This window comes from Elephantulus edwardii, unplaced genomic scaffold (genome assembly GCF_000299155.1).
Source record: "Elephantulus edwardii isolate Elephantulus edwardi_28Jun2011 unplaced genomic scaffold, EleEdw1.0 scaffold00275, whole genome shotgun sequence".
NCBI lineage: Eukaryota > Metazoa > Chordata > Mammalia > Macroscelidea > Macroscelididae > Elephantulus > Elephantulus edwardii.
Window position 1 is genome coordinate 3,341,887 of NW_006400025.1, and position 15,443 is coordinate 3,357,329.

Consider the following 15,443-nt stretch of genomic DNA (forward strand, 5'->3'; position numbering starts at 1 on the left):
ATCATCTCCTCGAACTATTTTACAAAAAGCCTTATTTACTTTAAATTTTTTAAATGTTAATGAAAAAGGAGAAACTCCAGCTGAAAGACACTGGGTATTACCATCCTCTAAAGAATCGAGCCTATATATTATAAAGAACCTCTAACTAATGAATGGAAAAAGGGATTTGTTATTAGGTGGGGGCGAGGATTTACTTATATCTCTACAGGATCAGAACTGCTGTGGGTGCCCACCAGATTCATACTAACCCCCGAGATGGGAACTCAAGCCATAGATTCTGACTTCAATGAACAAATCCCTCCAGGGTGTGTTGGGCTTGTTATTGGGCGAGGTTCTACAACCCAAAAAGGTTTGTATGTACACCCAGGGGTCGTAGACTCTGACCATGTAGGCCCTATAAAGATTCTAGTGTCCTCTCCAAGAGGTATCTCAGCCATTTCTCCTGGAGATCGTATAGCACAAATTCTGATATTAACCAGTCATCATCTCCAATATCCATCCACCGGAGATGAAAGAAAGGAAGGTATCGGGTCCACAGGCCAAGTATCCATGTGGCTATCGTTAGATATGGGATCCCGGCCAATAATTACTTTAAAAGTGAATGGAAAGCCTATATCAGGCCTCTTAGATTCAGGAGCAGATAAAAGTATCATTGCCACTAAGGATTGGCCCCCTAGATGGCCCACCCAAACCTCAAATCAGCTGCTACAAGGCCTAGGCTACTCTCAGTCTCCGAAAATTAGTTCACAGATACTAAGATGGACAGTTCCAGAAGGCATGTCCGGGGATTTTCAACCATATGTCTTAGAAGTACCCATCTCATTATGGGGCAGAGAGGTTTTGGAGCAGATGGGGCTCCAAATGACTGACAAATGAATCCTCTTATTCCAAAACTGTCAAAGACATGATGGCTAACATGAATTATACCCCTGGAAAAGGATTAGGGAAAAACCAGACAGGAAGACTTTCCCCGATACAAGCAAGAGGACAAAATTCCCGCTAAGGGCTGGGTTTTTCTTAGGGGCCACTGGGGTACAAAGAATTAAATGGAAGAATCCTCACCCTGTATGGGTACCTCAGTGGCCCCTTACTAAAGAAAAACTTCAAGCAGCTAGAATGTTAGTGAAGGAGCAATTAGAGGCTGGACACGTAAAACCTTCTACCTCTCCATGGAACACCCCAATATTTGTAATTAAAAAGAAGTCAGGAAAGTGGAGATTACTTCATGACCTCCGTGCAGTAAATGCTACTATGGAACCAATCAATGGGCCCAGTCCAGTGTGGACTACCCCTTTTGTCAGCATTACCAAAAGGGTGGCCTAGTATAATAATTGATATAAAAGATTGTTTCTTTAGCATACCCCTGCATGAGGATGACACACCACATTTTGCATTCACTCTCCTCTCCATTAATCAGGAAGAACCAGATCAGAGATATGAATGGGTAGTGCTCCCACAAGGAATGACTAATTTGCCAGTAATGTGGCAGTTGTATGTTGGGAAAGCTGTCCAAAAGGTACGGAGAGAGTACCCGCAAGTACGATGTCTACATTATATGGATGATATTCTTTTAGCAGCTAATCATATAGAAGATCTAGAAAATGCTTATCATCTATTGTGCTCATCCTTCAAGTTAGCAGGATTAAGTTTAGCCCCAGAAAAAGTAAAAAGAGCCAATATAAAAGAATATTTAGGATCAAGAATTGATCCTAACTTCATATATCCACAAAAAGTTCAAATCAGAAAAGATAAGTTAAAAACTTTAAATGACTTCCAAAAGTTATTAGGGCATATTAATTGGCTCCACCCCTCTCTGAAGATCTGTAATGAACAACTTAAACCTCTCTTTGAAATTCTGAGAGGTGATACTGACCTTAATTCTCCCAGATCTTTCACTCCTGAAGCTCAAAAAGCCTTGGAGATTGTGGAAGAGGAAATTAATAGAGCAAAACTGGAGAGAGTAAATGATCTGGCTCCAATACTACTTTGTATATTAAACACTGAGGAACAACCAACTGCTGCATTATGGCAAAATGGACCACTGTTATGGGTTCACCCACATTTTTCACCTGCAAAGACTACTGAGTGGTATCCCCAAAGCTGTAGCCTCATTAGCATTACAAGGCATAAAAACATGTGTCCAACACTTTGGAAGGGCTCCAGAAAAATTAATCACACCTTATTCAGTTCAACAAAGACAAATTCTAGCCGCTACAGATGATGACTGGGAAATCTTACATTTTACTTATTCAGGAGAGATAGATAATCACTACCCCTCACATCCAATTCTCCAATTCTGCAATAAGCATCCCTTTATTTTTCCAAAATTACAACATAAGATGCCCATATCTGGAGCTAAAACAGTATTCACAGATGGATTAAAACATGGAGTTGGAGCAGTATATGCCCTGAATAAGGACCCTTTGACTTTTATATTCCCAGCAGCTACCCCTCAAGTCACGGAACTGCAAGCAGTCATACAAGCCTTTAGACCGTTTCCAGATCCATTGAATATTATCTCTGATAGCTTATATGTGGTAGGGGTAGTTACCTACCTGGAAGCTGCAGGAAGATTAAAATTTCATTCCACTATTTTTCCACTTTTATTAGAGCTTCGAGATTTACTTCGAGGCAGACATAATCCATTTTATATCACTCACGTAAGATCACATTCCTTGTTGCCAGGGCCTATTTCTGAAGGCAATAGCTTTGCAGACCTATCCACAAAATCTTTATTCATATTCTCGGCTTTAGAGCAAGCTAAAGACTTCCACAAATTATATCATGTCAACTCCCAAACTTTGCGTAAAAAATTCTCTATCACTAAAGATCTAGCTCACAAAATTATAATTGATTGTACCACATGTGCTCAGTATATTCCTTCCCAACCTATTGGAGTTAATCCCAGAGGGCTAAGGCCCCTATCCATTTGGCAAATGGACGTTACTCACCTTCCCGAAGGGGGAAGATCAAAATATCTTCATGTATCTGTTGATACGTGTTCAGGGATCGTTTTTGCCTCTCTACATGCAGGGGAAAGTGCCTCACATATTATATCTCATTGCCTACTGGCCTGGAGTCAATGGGGAAAACCAACCACTGTAAAAACAGATAATGCCCCAGGGTATACTTCCAAAAAATTTGAGTCATTCTGTACACAAATGAGAGTCAGTATTAAACATGGTATACCATATAATCCCCAAGGACAAGGGATAGTGGAAAGGATGCATAAAACAATAAAGCGTTTTCTTGAAAAACAAAAAGGGAGAATAGGGAATAGCTTTCCATTAAAGGATAGGATTTCTTTAGCCTTATTTACTATTAATTTCTTAAATTTGGATAAAGATGGAAAAACAGCTGCTGAACGACATGCATACCCTGTATCTCATAGAGTTATTAAAGCAAAATGGAAAGATATATGTTCAGGAATATGGAAAGGCCCAGATCCAGTGTTAACATGGTCAAGGGGAGCGGTCTGTATCTTTCCACAGGACGAGGAAGTACCAATCTGGGTGCCAGAAAGACTAGTGCGATTCACCCAAAGTGAAACTGAAGATGTGGACAAAGACGTGGACAGTCCTGACAATACTGATAACACCAATATGCTGGAAGCAGATAAGTAGTACTCCTGATTCCCAGTGGGCTATAATCAGAAACTATCCTACATTAATATCCGTTACTTGGGATGCCCCTTTCTTACCACCATTATTAACTAGCAATGTATCTTTACGTCTCCCCGCTATGCCACCTCAATGGGATATGGCGAATGTTACTATAAATTTTAATCTTACCAAAGCTGTCTGCTTTTCTAGTGTATATATGAGTTCATCAGAATGTGTTTAGCTTAAAAAATATTCTATATTGAATGTTGATTTGGATTACAATAATGTTATGAGAGTACAAAATATGTGGTACCCATTTGTCCCTACTCAGAATTCTACCACTGATAAACATACTAGAATGCCTTGTTTTTCAACTAAATTAGCTCCTTATCCCCCGGCATGGGCTCACTGTAGATCTACATACTACTGTTATAAACTTAATAACCACGTCTGCCTTTCCGGACCTAAGCCTAATGATACATTACCACCTGATAATTGGACTCAAGTCCATTATATACCCCTAACATGTTATTGAATACTGAACTACTCGTAAGTGCACCCAGCTTATGTGGAAGTAAAGCTTGTTTAGAGATTACACCTACTATTCTTAGTACCGGAAATTTAATTTATGGTACTAGGACTGAAGCTGTGGTGGCTGGTGCCCCACCTCCACCCAGTATAGGTGGAGGCGGAGATCCTCCAGGTACAAAAGGAATACTGTATTTTGGTTATGTTGATTTTAACACCACAAAAAAATCACACCTTGAAAAATCCCTTTTGTTTACAGCCACCCTTCTTTTTCCTTTCTATCAACGAGACTATTGAGAATCCATTAATACTAAATTGCAGTATGGCATCATGCAAATTATCATCTTGTATTTTGAATTTTACTCTAGTGATTATAATTCGTGTCCCTGCTGCTGTCGCCTTTCCTGTCATTCAAGTTGCTCATTCCCCTGTCATACTTCATACCCGACACAAGCGAGATTTCGGTATCACCGCTGCAGTTGTAACTGCTGTTGCTGCATCTATTGCAGCGGCAACAGCGGCGGGGATTGCAGTGGCATCTCAAACATCCACTGCTGCCACCGTTGATAAATTGGCGGGAGAGGTTGCCGAAGCTCTCTCCCTGCAAAACGAACTTAATAATCATATTAAAGTAGGAATTATTAATTTAAATATGCAGACTGCCTTGCTGCAAGAACAGGTAGATCTTTTATGGATGCTACAGTCAGTACCTTGCAGTCCAACTTATCCTAATATTTGTGTCACTAATGGTCATGTAAAGAATATGTCTTCCAGCCTACGAGAACTGAATCGGTATATGACCAGAGGATGGGATATAGAATTCCAGCAATTCATGCAGAACCTGACCTTCCAGATACTACAAGTCAATGAAACCAGAGTGCCAGCTATCACTGGAGATGAACTGTTGAAATCCCTAATGACGATGTTTCAAACTTGGAGTGGAGTAGGAGCTTTAGCCATACTCTGTTCTTGCTCTCTGTCTTTGTATTTGCTGCTTATGTAAACTAGCGAGACAGGAAGCTAAACATGCTTTTGTAGTATGTCAATTATGTGCAGATAAGGAAGAATCTATTAAGGAAATCTGGCTTAGTATGTTAAAATGAAGATAACTGCTAGGGCAATTATAATTTTGAGTTGAGTAAATTCTATGTTTGTATATATTTAAGAAGTTTATGAAGATTGATGAATTTCATACTCTCTCAACTCCTGCCCCCGCAACCTACAGTACCAAGGCAACTACTAGGAGAATCTCATGAGGCGGCTGCCAGCGACGGCCCATTTCCTGGCTGTCACGTTCCCCCACCTGATAGATTGTATTATCAGAGGGAAGGGAACGGACAGGGCAAGCACCAGGGTTGGTCTAACAGGCACCGGCCTTGGCCCCTTTCTGTTATCCTACTGGTCGCCCTGTGCCGATCCATAGACGGCAAAAGCTCGGGACCATAGGTATGGTAAAGAAGTGTGCCTAAAAAACATCACTGTAAACCTCATTGTCTAACTTCTATCGTGTTGCCTAAGTTAAAACAAAAAAGGGGAACTGCGGGAGCCGCAGGTGCTGACGTGCCAAGAATCCTTACTTGCCATCGCCCATAACGCAGAAAGAGTGTGGCAAATTCTGATTGGAGAAACAGAGCTAAGAATTAGCCAATAAGATAAGATTAAGTGTTAGCTATAGACCAATAAGAATAGAGAATTAAGAGCCAATAGGAATAGTTAGATTAGTAAAGTAAGATAGGAAATAGGAATTAGGTTAGAAGCTATCTAGGCTAAGGGTATATAAGGGGTTGTGGGGAGGAAGAGGGTGTGGCCTTTATTCAGCTGGCGGGGCTGGAACGCGGCATGCTGTGATGCTGAATATTGTGCTATAGTCATGTCAAATACCATAATGGTTACCCATCTTGTACAGTGTTTGAAGGAGCTTCCAGATTGATTCAGGTTTGGAAGCAGGAGTGGAATCCACTTCCCAAACCAGTTTCCTCTGGAAACTCTAGAAACATACAGAAATGATGTTAATTATAGAACAGAGTTCAGGTATTTTGTTCATAGGGATGCAATGAGTCATATTCGACCTGACAACACGTAACCACTGCTAAATAAGACTAGGGTTGTTATACTTGGAGGAACATTCTTCTACTTTGTACATCATCACTCTTTGCCAATTTGCTGTACTGAGGTAATCTGAGTTTGCTGTGATGCTGAGCCTTGTGCCATTGGAGTATCAAATACCATAATGGTTTCCCAGTGTGGACAGTGTTTGGTGAAGCTCCCAGTTGTGCCACAAGGAAGTGGCTTCTTGGTTTCTGGTGCTGACTGCTGTAGGGCTACCATCGCCCAAGGATAAGAAGCCTACCTACAGGGAGGGATTAACCCTGCAAGTATTGCACCTTTCAGACATGACCTCAACCATCCCAGGTTCCTCCCAGTCCTCTCCAACCAGATCATAAAGCCCTTTTCCCTGTAGGGAGTTACACAACCCACAGGCAAAGCCTCTCTGGATTTGAATCCACATTCAGCTCTGTGGACAGAAGACAGGCAATCTCCTCCTGCCCAATTTACAGCCTCCAAAAACCCACTGGAGGTTCAGATGTAAGTCGGTTCCAACTTAGTGGCAATGAGTGAGTTCCCAGTGACTTCTGGGGTGAGTCTTGATGCAATAACCTAGGGCAGGAAGAAATCAAGTTTGCTTTGCCAGTTGGCTTATTCCTGTCTCTGGCTACCAGTCCAGGATCATTCAGTCCTGTTATGAAGTCCAGGGTCATTCCCTTGATTCAATTGATAAAATTTCAAATTCAAATTGATAGAATTTTCCTATCAGTGCTCCTGAGATCCCTGCCAGCATCTGGTCCTGGGTTCCTGGGGAATGTCACCCAGACACGTCCTTACTTTAAAGTAGACTGTAAGCATTACCTCACAATCTCTGTCTGCCTTTCCACTCCCCCGCCCCAAGCCTGCCTGACACACTGCCATCTGCCCAGACACACGGCCTTGCTCAAGCTCCCTCAGCATGTCCTCTCCCTCTTTCGGAGACCTCTCACATGACCTGACCTTGGCACAATCCAAAAGGGCATCCACATGTAGGACTGTCTGCACTGTCATTTCTTGTCTTTTCAGACCCTCCAGTCTTTTTGAGAAGACTCTGATGCCCAGTCAAATAATCCTGACTTGGTAAATGTTGTGGTTGGTCTCCATCAAGTCAGTTCTGTCTCATTACCACCCATGTATCCAGGGTAAAACCGCCCTGTCACGTTTTCAAAGCTGTAACCTTTTGGAGATAGAACACTAGGACTTCTTCTAAGGTACCGCTGGGTAGGTGTAAACCACCAAGCTAAATCAAGCACTAGTCATCTGCACCAACCAGGGACTCCTGCTTGGTAAATCTTAGTTAATCCCAGTACGCATTCCTCTTTCTCTATCCAGATCAGTGAATTGTTAAATGCATCCACAACTAGGGCACGAGAGAGCCAGTCATGCTGACACTTACCCTTCTGGAGAAGTTGCGTGAGTGTCCAGCTGGGCAGAACTGGCCTCTTCAGTTTTGACTGTGTCTTCACTCTTTACTTCTTCCCTTGGACTTGGGGTCCCCACTGCCTCTTCTTTCTCTAAGGAATCTGACTCTGCCCTATCTGCCTCTAAAGCTGACAGGTGTGAAGCATCAAGTGTCCACTTGGGTAAAGTACTGTCTGAATGGTGGCGAGGAGGCTTTGGGCTCCCCTCCTGGGAGGACACAGGGGTGGGCCAGGGGCCAGGCCCTCTGCTCGCAGATTCCGGGCTGCTGGGCTCTGGAGAAGATGGGCTCCCCCAAGAGCCAGGGTCCAATGTGCAGGTGGCAGAACCCTGCTCAGCATCACTCTCACCTGAGGGAGGAAATTGGGTAAGGCTGACACAAGGACAGAGGCCTGTTATGGTTGAGGGGTGTGGCAGAGCCAGGAAAACTGTCTGTGCTGCTTCCTCCCTGGGGCTCCTCCTCTGGAAGTGGGCAGTGCCTCAGGTAGTGACCTTGCCCACATGCAGAGGCAGCAGGCAGAGAGTCCCCACTACTCCAGCACTGCGGACTTTTGCTGAACTTTGAATATAAGATGAACTCACAGAGCCAGAGGCACGACTTCCCCAAAGTCTAATTGGCTCCAGGATAATACAATGAGGCCTCTTATGATGACAACTGTGGGGCCGAGAATTACATCTGTCCCCATTCCAGATCTCCCAGCAGACCAAGTCTCCTTCCTTCAGTTTAGGTCTCACCTCTCTCCTGGCAGCTGAGCGGCACAGAGGGCCAGGAAGAACCCTCTGTCTGACAGCTTTCAGGGCAGGGAGTGATCTGTGGAGAAATGTAGAGGAGTTTTCTGGAGTCCCTGAGAGGTGAAGGGGCAAGGCCAGGCAGGGTGTAAGAAAGGAGGGAAGGGGAAGGCTAAGGAGGGGGAACCCTGAAAGCCTCACCCTTCTCCTGCCCAGAGGCCCCTGGCACCAGCCTGGAGCCTCAGTCAGAAAAGGAGTCCTGCTTATGAGAAGCCCTCCATCAGGACAATATTGGTGCCAGGTCCTGGCAGCCAGCAGATGCCTGTAGAGATGGTAAGGGTGACACCCAAAGAGGGGAAGGAAAGGACTTGCCCAATGTTTCACAGCGTGAGTGGCAGTGGTAGGGAGAGATGCTGACTCCCAGGTCAATGCTTCATCCACACAAGGTGCTGCAGGTGGGGCAGAACCAAGCATTGCCCTTGAAGAATCCTTAGGAAAGGAGGAAACATTGACTGAGGTTTGACCAAAGAATTGTCCCCACATCCCAAAGGCCCAAGTCTTCTCTGCCTCACCCTCTTTCCTCCAGAAGTCACCCCTGTGGCTCTCTGTCCCCTAGCCACATGCCGAGGAAAGCCTGTTTGTCATAGGGAGGCAGTAGCACCCAGGAACTGGTCAGACACTGCCAGCCTTGAGCTTAAGCTAATGTCCAGCTTTAAAAATAGTGTTCCCAGGCCTCTGAGGCGCCTTTAGGGCAAGAAGGTCCTGAGAGAATGCACCTCCACAGGAAACTGCAATGGCCCCTTGACTCGTGGCTGGCCTATGGTTTTGGAGCTTCTCTGATCTCAGGGTTCAGGTCTGAAGTTCTTTTCTCCATTGTTCTGTGGAATTAGGGAGATGAGAGGGCCTCCTGCCCTTTCGTGCTGACTTATATCTGAAGCAGAGGCCTCTCTGGGAAAACTGTTGTCTCCGTTACTGGTTGATATGAAGGATCCCTGTCATTTTTTTATGAGCCTGATCTCCTCGTGCAGGGTGGGGGAGTGAGATGGTGAGCTGAAAGTAACAAAATGCTGAAGTGTCTCAAGAAAGAGAGGGCAGAACTCTTAAAATAGACATCTCCCAACAAGGGGAAGAAGAGGTCATCCGTTCAGGCTGACCCCTGCTCTGGTACAGCTGAAAATGCCGTGAGGTAGAAGGGGCAGAATCTGAGCAGCCCTGAACAGGAGCTGTGGGTTTTTAAATGTAGCCTTATGGAGTTGGCTAGATACGAGACAATGATGAACTCATATGCTGTCAAAGTCAGGTAATACAAACTATTCATACTCCAACTCATTGCTGTCAAGACTCCCAGCTGACCCTCCAGAGGATTTTGAGACTGTAAACAGCAAGGGAAGAGATTGTTCATCTTTCTCCCCTGGAATCACCAGAGAGCCAAGGCCTTTGGCTTAGCAGTGCAATTCCCCTACAGCCTAGGTCACCTGAGCCCCCAAGGTAACCTGGGACATTAGTAATTATTTCCTAAACTTCTGAAGGCCATATGAGCCTATCTTTTCTGCTGATCACCCCAGAATCCCAAAAGACCATAGCATCTGAACCTGCGATCTGGGTGTGAACACCTCCACATCTGCCTTGCACAGCCTGGCTGGGTCCCCAGGATCTGCCTTACCTCACTCTCCATATGACTGGGAAGTGCTGTGCCAGCCCCCTTGGTAGCCCCCTCTGTGATCCAGGAGAGGGAATGCACTTTGTAGACAGGCACAGGGAACGGAGGAGTGATGTGCCCACTGGAATCAGCTGTGTCGTCCTCCAGATCCTCATTTCCTAGTTCCCAAGGAACTCCAGCTCCTGGGAGAGAAGGACCCCTGGCCTGTGGGCTCTTGGCCGCAGTGCTCCCATCTTCAAGGGTGTCTGGTACCGTCCAGGAAAAGTGCTGTCTGGAAGCACCGGTCTCAGAGCAAGGGCTTTCCAGGAAGAGGGGATTGTCAAAGAACAGACTCTCCTCCTCAGTACCCCACTCTGAAGAGGAGCTCGGTGTTCGCTCCCTCGGCCACCCCTGGCTCTCTGCCTCCGGCTCACTGCCGTCTTCCCCTGTGTCTTCCTCCATGTGTGGTGACTGTAGGTGGCAGCCTGAGTCCCTGGGACTGGCCGGGTTGGCAGGGAAGGTGGGGAGGGCCACAGGGGCTGGGGGGACACAGCATCTCAGCTCAGCTTTCAGCCCTTCGGTCTTCTCCAGCTCCTCCTCCAGGTCCAGGACACACATCTGGGCCTGCAAGATGCCGGCCCAGAACATGACCTGGGCGGAAGTACCTTGGCTCAGCTGTGGGGTCCCCAGATGATGGCTGTCCCCAGGTGACTCTGGAGGTGGTGTTCTCTGCCTCTGTCCCTCTTGCAAAGAGTAGCTGTCCAGATGTGAGGGTTCTGAGTTGGCGACCCTGAGGCCATCTTGCCTCCAGGAATCGGTAAGACCAAAGGCCCAGGTCTGTTGCCCACAAAGCCCAGGAGGTTCCGGTTGGTTGCTTGGTGCTCGTGGGGACTGCAGGTGGTCCCCCAGACAGAAGTTGAGAAATTCCATGGATTCCGGGTGGTCAGAGGGTCTGTCGTTATCCATCATCCACAGAGCAAAAGCTGAGCAGGTACCGTGGGAAGTGGCTGCCTTCACAGTCCCATTATGTGGATCAGGATGCGTACGGGCCGGGGCAGTCACTGGGAACTCATATCTACCCTGGAAATGCCCCAAACAAGTGAAGTCAGGATGCTGTCAAGAACCAGGAATACTCAACAAAGCACACAGTGTACTTGGTAGGCACTGAAGAGCGCACTGCTAAGGACATGTCTCCTGTAAGGACTAGGGGCGGCACATAGTGTAGACCACCAGCTTTCCCCCCTTACACCAGGGTGGTACCTGCCTCAAAGACAGTGGAGACAGTGATTGACTTAAAAAGAGCTCCAGTGGCCTAGTATTATGTAAGGAGTAGTGCTGCCAACCCAAAGGCAGACAGTTTGAATCCATCAGCTGCTCCTTAGGAGAAAGATGGGCAATCTCATCCAGTGTGAACTACAGTCTCTGAAAACCCACTGGATGGTCAGTTACGAGTCAGCCCGACTCAACAGCAATGACTTCTTCTTTGTTGCTGAGACAAATCAGACCCTACTCTTGGGAATCTGAGTTGGAAAACTGAGAGACTCAGAGCTGTGTGACAGAAGGCAATAAGCCAAAACTAACATATGTGGGAGCCACAAAGACAAGACTAGAGCAGGGAGATTAAACAGTCACAGTGGAGATGCAGATGCCAGGAAGGCAAGGCTGCTGTCTCGGGACTGCCTCACTCACAGAGCTGGCTAACACTGCTGTTTCTTGCAAGCAGTTAGCAGCTTCCCAGCTTGTCCAAAGTAGAAGTAGGGGCTCCAGGAAGGAGAGCCCAGGCTTACTGGAGGGAGGACATTTCAGCCTGTCCCGCTGCCACTGAGAAGATGACCTGCTGCACAGTGAAGAATTGCCTGCCTTCTGAGGAGGACAGGCTCCTTGTCTGCCTAGAGTAGCATCACTGCCTCCTGTCAAGTTGGTGCTGTCCTTTCAATTGGCCAAATTCCGAGCAGGACCTCATAGAAGCCAACGAGGAGCCTAGAAGTTTATCTTCTCTAAGTATGCAACACAATGTGTACCCACAACTTCTATGGCCTTCAGGGTTCAGGGGCAGGGGTGGCTGCTGCTTCTTAACAATCAATTTCTTTTTATTCAGGGGGCATTTGGGAACTCATAACTGAACCCAGTTTCATCTCTGAGTAGGCTTTCAGAAAGTGCAGGGTTAAATCTATTAGCAAGCACAAAGACCTTATATCTGTCTTTCCAGTAATGAATGCATCCTTTGCTTGGTCACATTTTCTTATTCTCACTCATATATTTCTCTGTGTGTGTTTGCATACATGTTTTTAAGTTTTAACCAAGTATTCTTTTGGGAACAAGGATACTAACACACATGCTGCCAACTTATAACTATGCGGGGGCTATCAAGATACCACAACAGCCCCTTCCATATGCCCCACTTAGCCACCCACGCCATCACACAGCAGACCTGAAGAAGCAAAAGCAAACCACCAAATCCTCTGCTGCCGAGCTGATTCTGACTTATGGAGACACTCCATGCTGAAGAGTAGAACTATTCCACAGGGTCTTCGATGGCTATAATCTTACAAAAGCCGCGGCCAGTTCTTCCTTCCGTCATGGCCAAGTGGACTAGATATATCATTTTTTTTTGGGTACTAGTTGACTGCAAACTATGCGTGCCACCAAAGTGCATGGAAGGAACACAGGCACTAGTGTTGTCCCTGATGTCATAGATGAGGAAGCCAAACTGTACGACCCAGTGCTGTTGGGTCGATTCTGAATCACAGTGACAGGACAGGACAGCACGGAACTGCCCTAGAGGGTTTTCAAGGTTACGAATCTTTACAGGGACAAAATTACTCATCTTTTTCACATGGGGAGGGTAGAGGGTTCAAACTGTGCACCCTTCAGTCAGCAGCCAAATGCTTACGTGACAGCACACCAAGGGTAACAGAGAGGTCAAGATCCAACTCCAGACCATCCAACGTCCAGGGTGTGGTTCTCCTTGCACCATCTCTGTTCTAGGTGCCTGTGGCAGCCAAGTCCCCATAAGCGCCATGTCAGCAGGCTTGCTTAGCACCAGATCCCCTTACCACCATGATCTTCAACCAAGGGCCTGCCCCAGGACCATGACCGATCCTAGCCTGCCAGTCTGACCAGGACAGCATTCTCTGTGCCCACAATAAAGAGCATGCAGGTGACTGAATGTGCAGAGGGCCCTCAGCTCAAGCCCCCCCCCTCCCCCCACCCCCCGGCTTCTTAGCAGGAGTGGACCTGAGAAGTGCTCAGCCTGGGATAGCCCAACCCCCTGTGGTGCTGATGGGTCTCAGATGATTCCTGTCTAGTGCCCAGCTTAGGCGTGGCACAGGGCTAGCCACTCAATTATCACCTCAAAGTGTTCCAATCAGGGCCACTCAGATCCCACCTCCCACAGTCACAGTGAAGTATCCTTTTGCTCTATGTCAGAAAATGCCCATAAGGAATGAGGGAGGAGGCCAATGAATTCCAGAGTCTCTCTCTCTGATTGGACTAAATGATTAATGTAATAGGTGGCCATAATCCCCTGAGTGCTCAACTCCCCTCCCCAGCCTGTATGGAGAAGAACAGATCAGCAAGGAAGTGATCCATCTCTTCGCCCAGCCTTCCCCATAACTGTCACATATCATCATCTTGTGCTGTTGAGTCAGTTCCAACTCAGACAGGGGTGTGACAGTACAAGTGCCTCAGAGGGTTTCGTAGGCTGTCATCTTTACAGAAGCAGATTGTCACATGTTCTGTGTGGGGCCACAGGCTAAGCTCAAGCTGCCAACCTCTAGGTTAGTGGCCAAGCTTTAACCACTCACTGCTCAGTCAGCGTGCCTCAACTAGCCTAGAAGATGCAAGAATTTACCAGGAAGACAGCTCTTTTAGGAGGATAGAGTGAGAGGTGGGGAGGCACACCAGGGGTTTTGTTGTTTTAAGTTGCCCTCAAGTTGACTATGACTGAGAGAAATCCCTGTGAACAACAGATCTGAATTCCACCCTATCCTACTCCATCCACCCTCATGATCTGTCATGTTCAAGCCCATTAGGGTAGTCACTGTATCAATTTATCTCCTTGAGAGACTTCTCTTTCTCTGACCCTTTTACTTTTCCCAGCATGATATCTTTTCCATAGGACTGGTTCCGTCTAACACCATGCCTAAAGTATGTGAGATGAAGTTTGTCTCTAAAGAACATCCTTGCCTCTACAGAGCACTGTCATACTTCCTCCAAAACAGAACTGTTTGTTCTTTTGGAAATCTATGATGGTATACTCTGTACTTTTCTCCAACAGCACATTCAAAAGGATCAGGTCTTCTTTTGTCATCCTTATTCAATTTTGAGATGCAAAGGAAACAGTTGGGAAAAAAAAACAAACCAATCCATTGCTTGGGCCAAGTGCACCTTAAGTCTTTAAACTGACATCACTGGTTTTTAGCACTTTGGAGAGGTCCTTGACAGTAAATTCCCCAAAGCAACATCTTTTGATTTTTTGACTCCCGCTACCATGGGTGTTGACTGTGGATCATAGTAAAAGTAAATTTTGACAACTTCAATCTTTTCTCCATCTATCATGATGCTTTTCCAGTTGTGAGGATTTTTGGTTTGGTTTCTTTTTTATGCTGAGATAGAATCTATATTGAAGGTTGGGGCCTTTGATCTTTCATAGCAAGTGCTTCAAATTCTCTTCACTTTCAGCAAGCAATAACACAAGTTGCTGATGAGTCTTCCTTCAATCCTGATGTCATTCTTTTTCACAACCTCCAGTTTAATTATTTGCTCAGCATACAGACTGAATAAACATGGAGAAAGAATACAACTCTGATGGATACCTTTTTCCTGATTTTAAGCTATGTAGTGTTCTCTTGTTCTGTTCCTGTTTGAGTACTAGTCAACACCATGTTTACAGGTACTCAAAGTCCTGTAGTCCAAGTCCTACCTTGACAGCCTCCTTTTTCAGATTTCAGGTTCTCTATCCCTTGCCCCTCACTTCTTGTTCAAACATTGAACTAAGCTTTTCCCCCTTCTATGATGCCTTCTCCTACCCTCATGCCCTCACATTTCCACAGGTTGTATCTGAATGTGTGCCCCCCTTTGGAACACAGTCCTTTGGGGATGAAGATCATTTTGTCAGGAAAACCTCAACTCTCCACTCTCGTTAGTGAATAAACTTGACATTTAAACTCACAAGTCAGCCCCAAGAACGGTAATGGTTGTAGAAACCAGGAGCTGGATGGAAAGGGAATCCTGCAATTTTTTTCCCCCACAAGACTCGAACTCAGGGATCCCTCTCTGCAAACATGAACATAAGTATGTGTGTGTGTGTGTGTGTGTGTGTGTTGTTAGTTAATCACACAGGAGGAGATTGCCTATCCTCCCTCAGAGCAGGTGGTGGCCTTGAGCCTTGAACTGTGTGCCGTTGGGATTGCATTGCAGCTTCTTGCTACTAGGCCACT

At 46.1% G+C, this 15,443-nt stretch overlaps 1 protein-coding gene across 1 annotated transcript in view; it reads right to left on the reverse strand.

The window, feature by feature from the left end:
* PSD4 (pleckstrin and Sec7 domain containing 4) overlaps positions 1 to 10,971 on the reverse strand; it is a 42,032-nt gene extending 31,061 nt beyond the window's left edge. The window contains 3 exon segments of the mRNA XM_006900191.1: positions 7,608 to 7,984; positions 8,370 to 8,445; positions 10,027 to 10,971. Of these exon segments, the coding sequence (XP_006900253.1) occupies positions 7,608 to 7,984; positions 8,370 to 8,445; positions 10,027 to 10,971 (1,398 nt within the window).
* Positions 10,972 to 15,443: the final 4,472 nt, after the last annotated feature.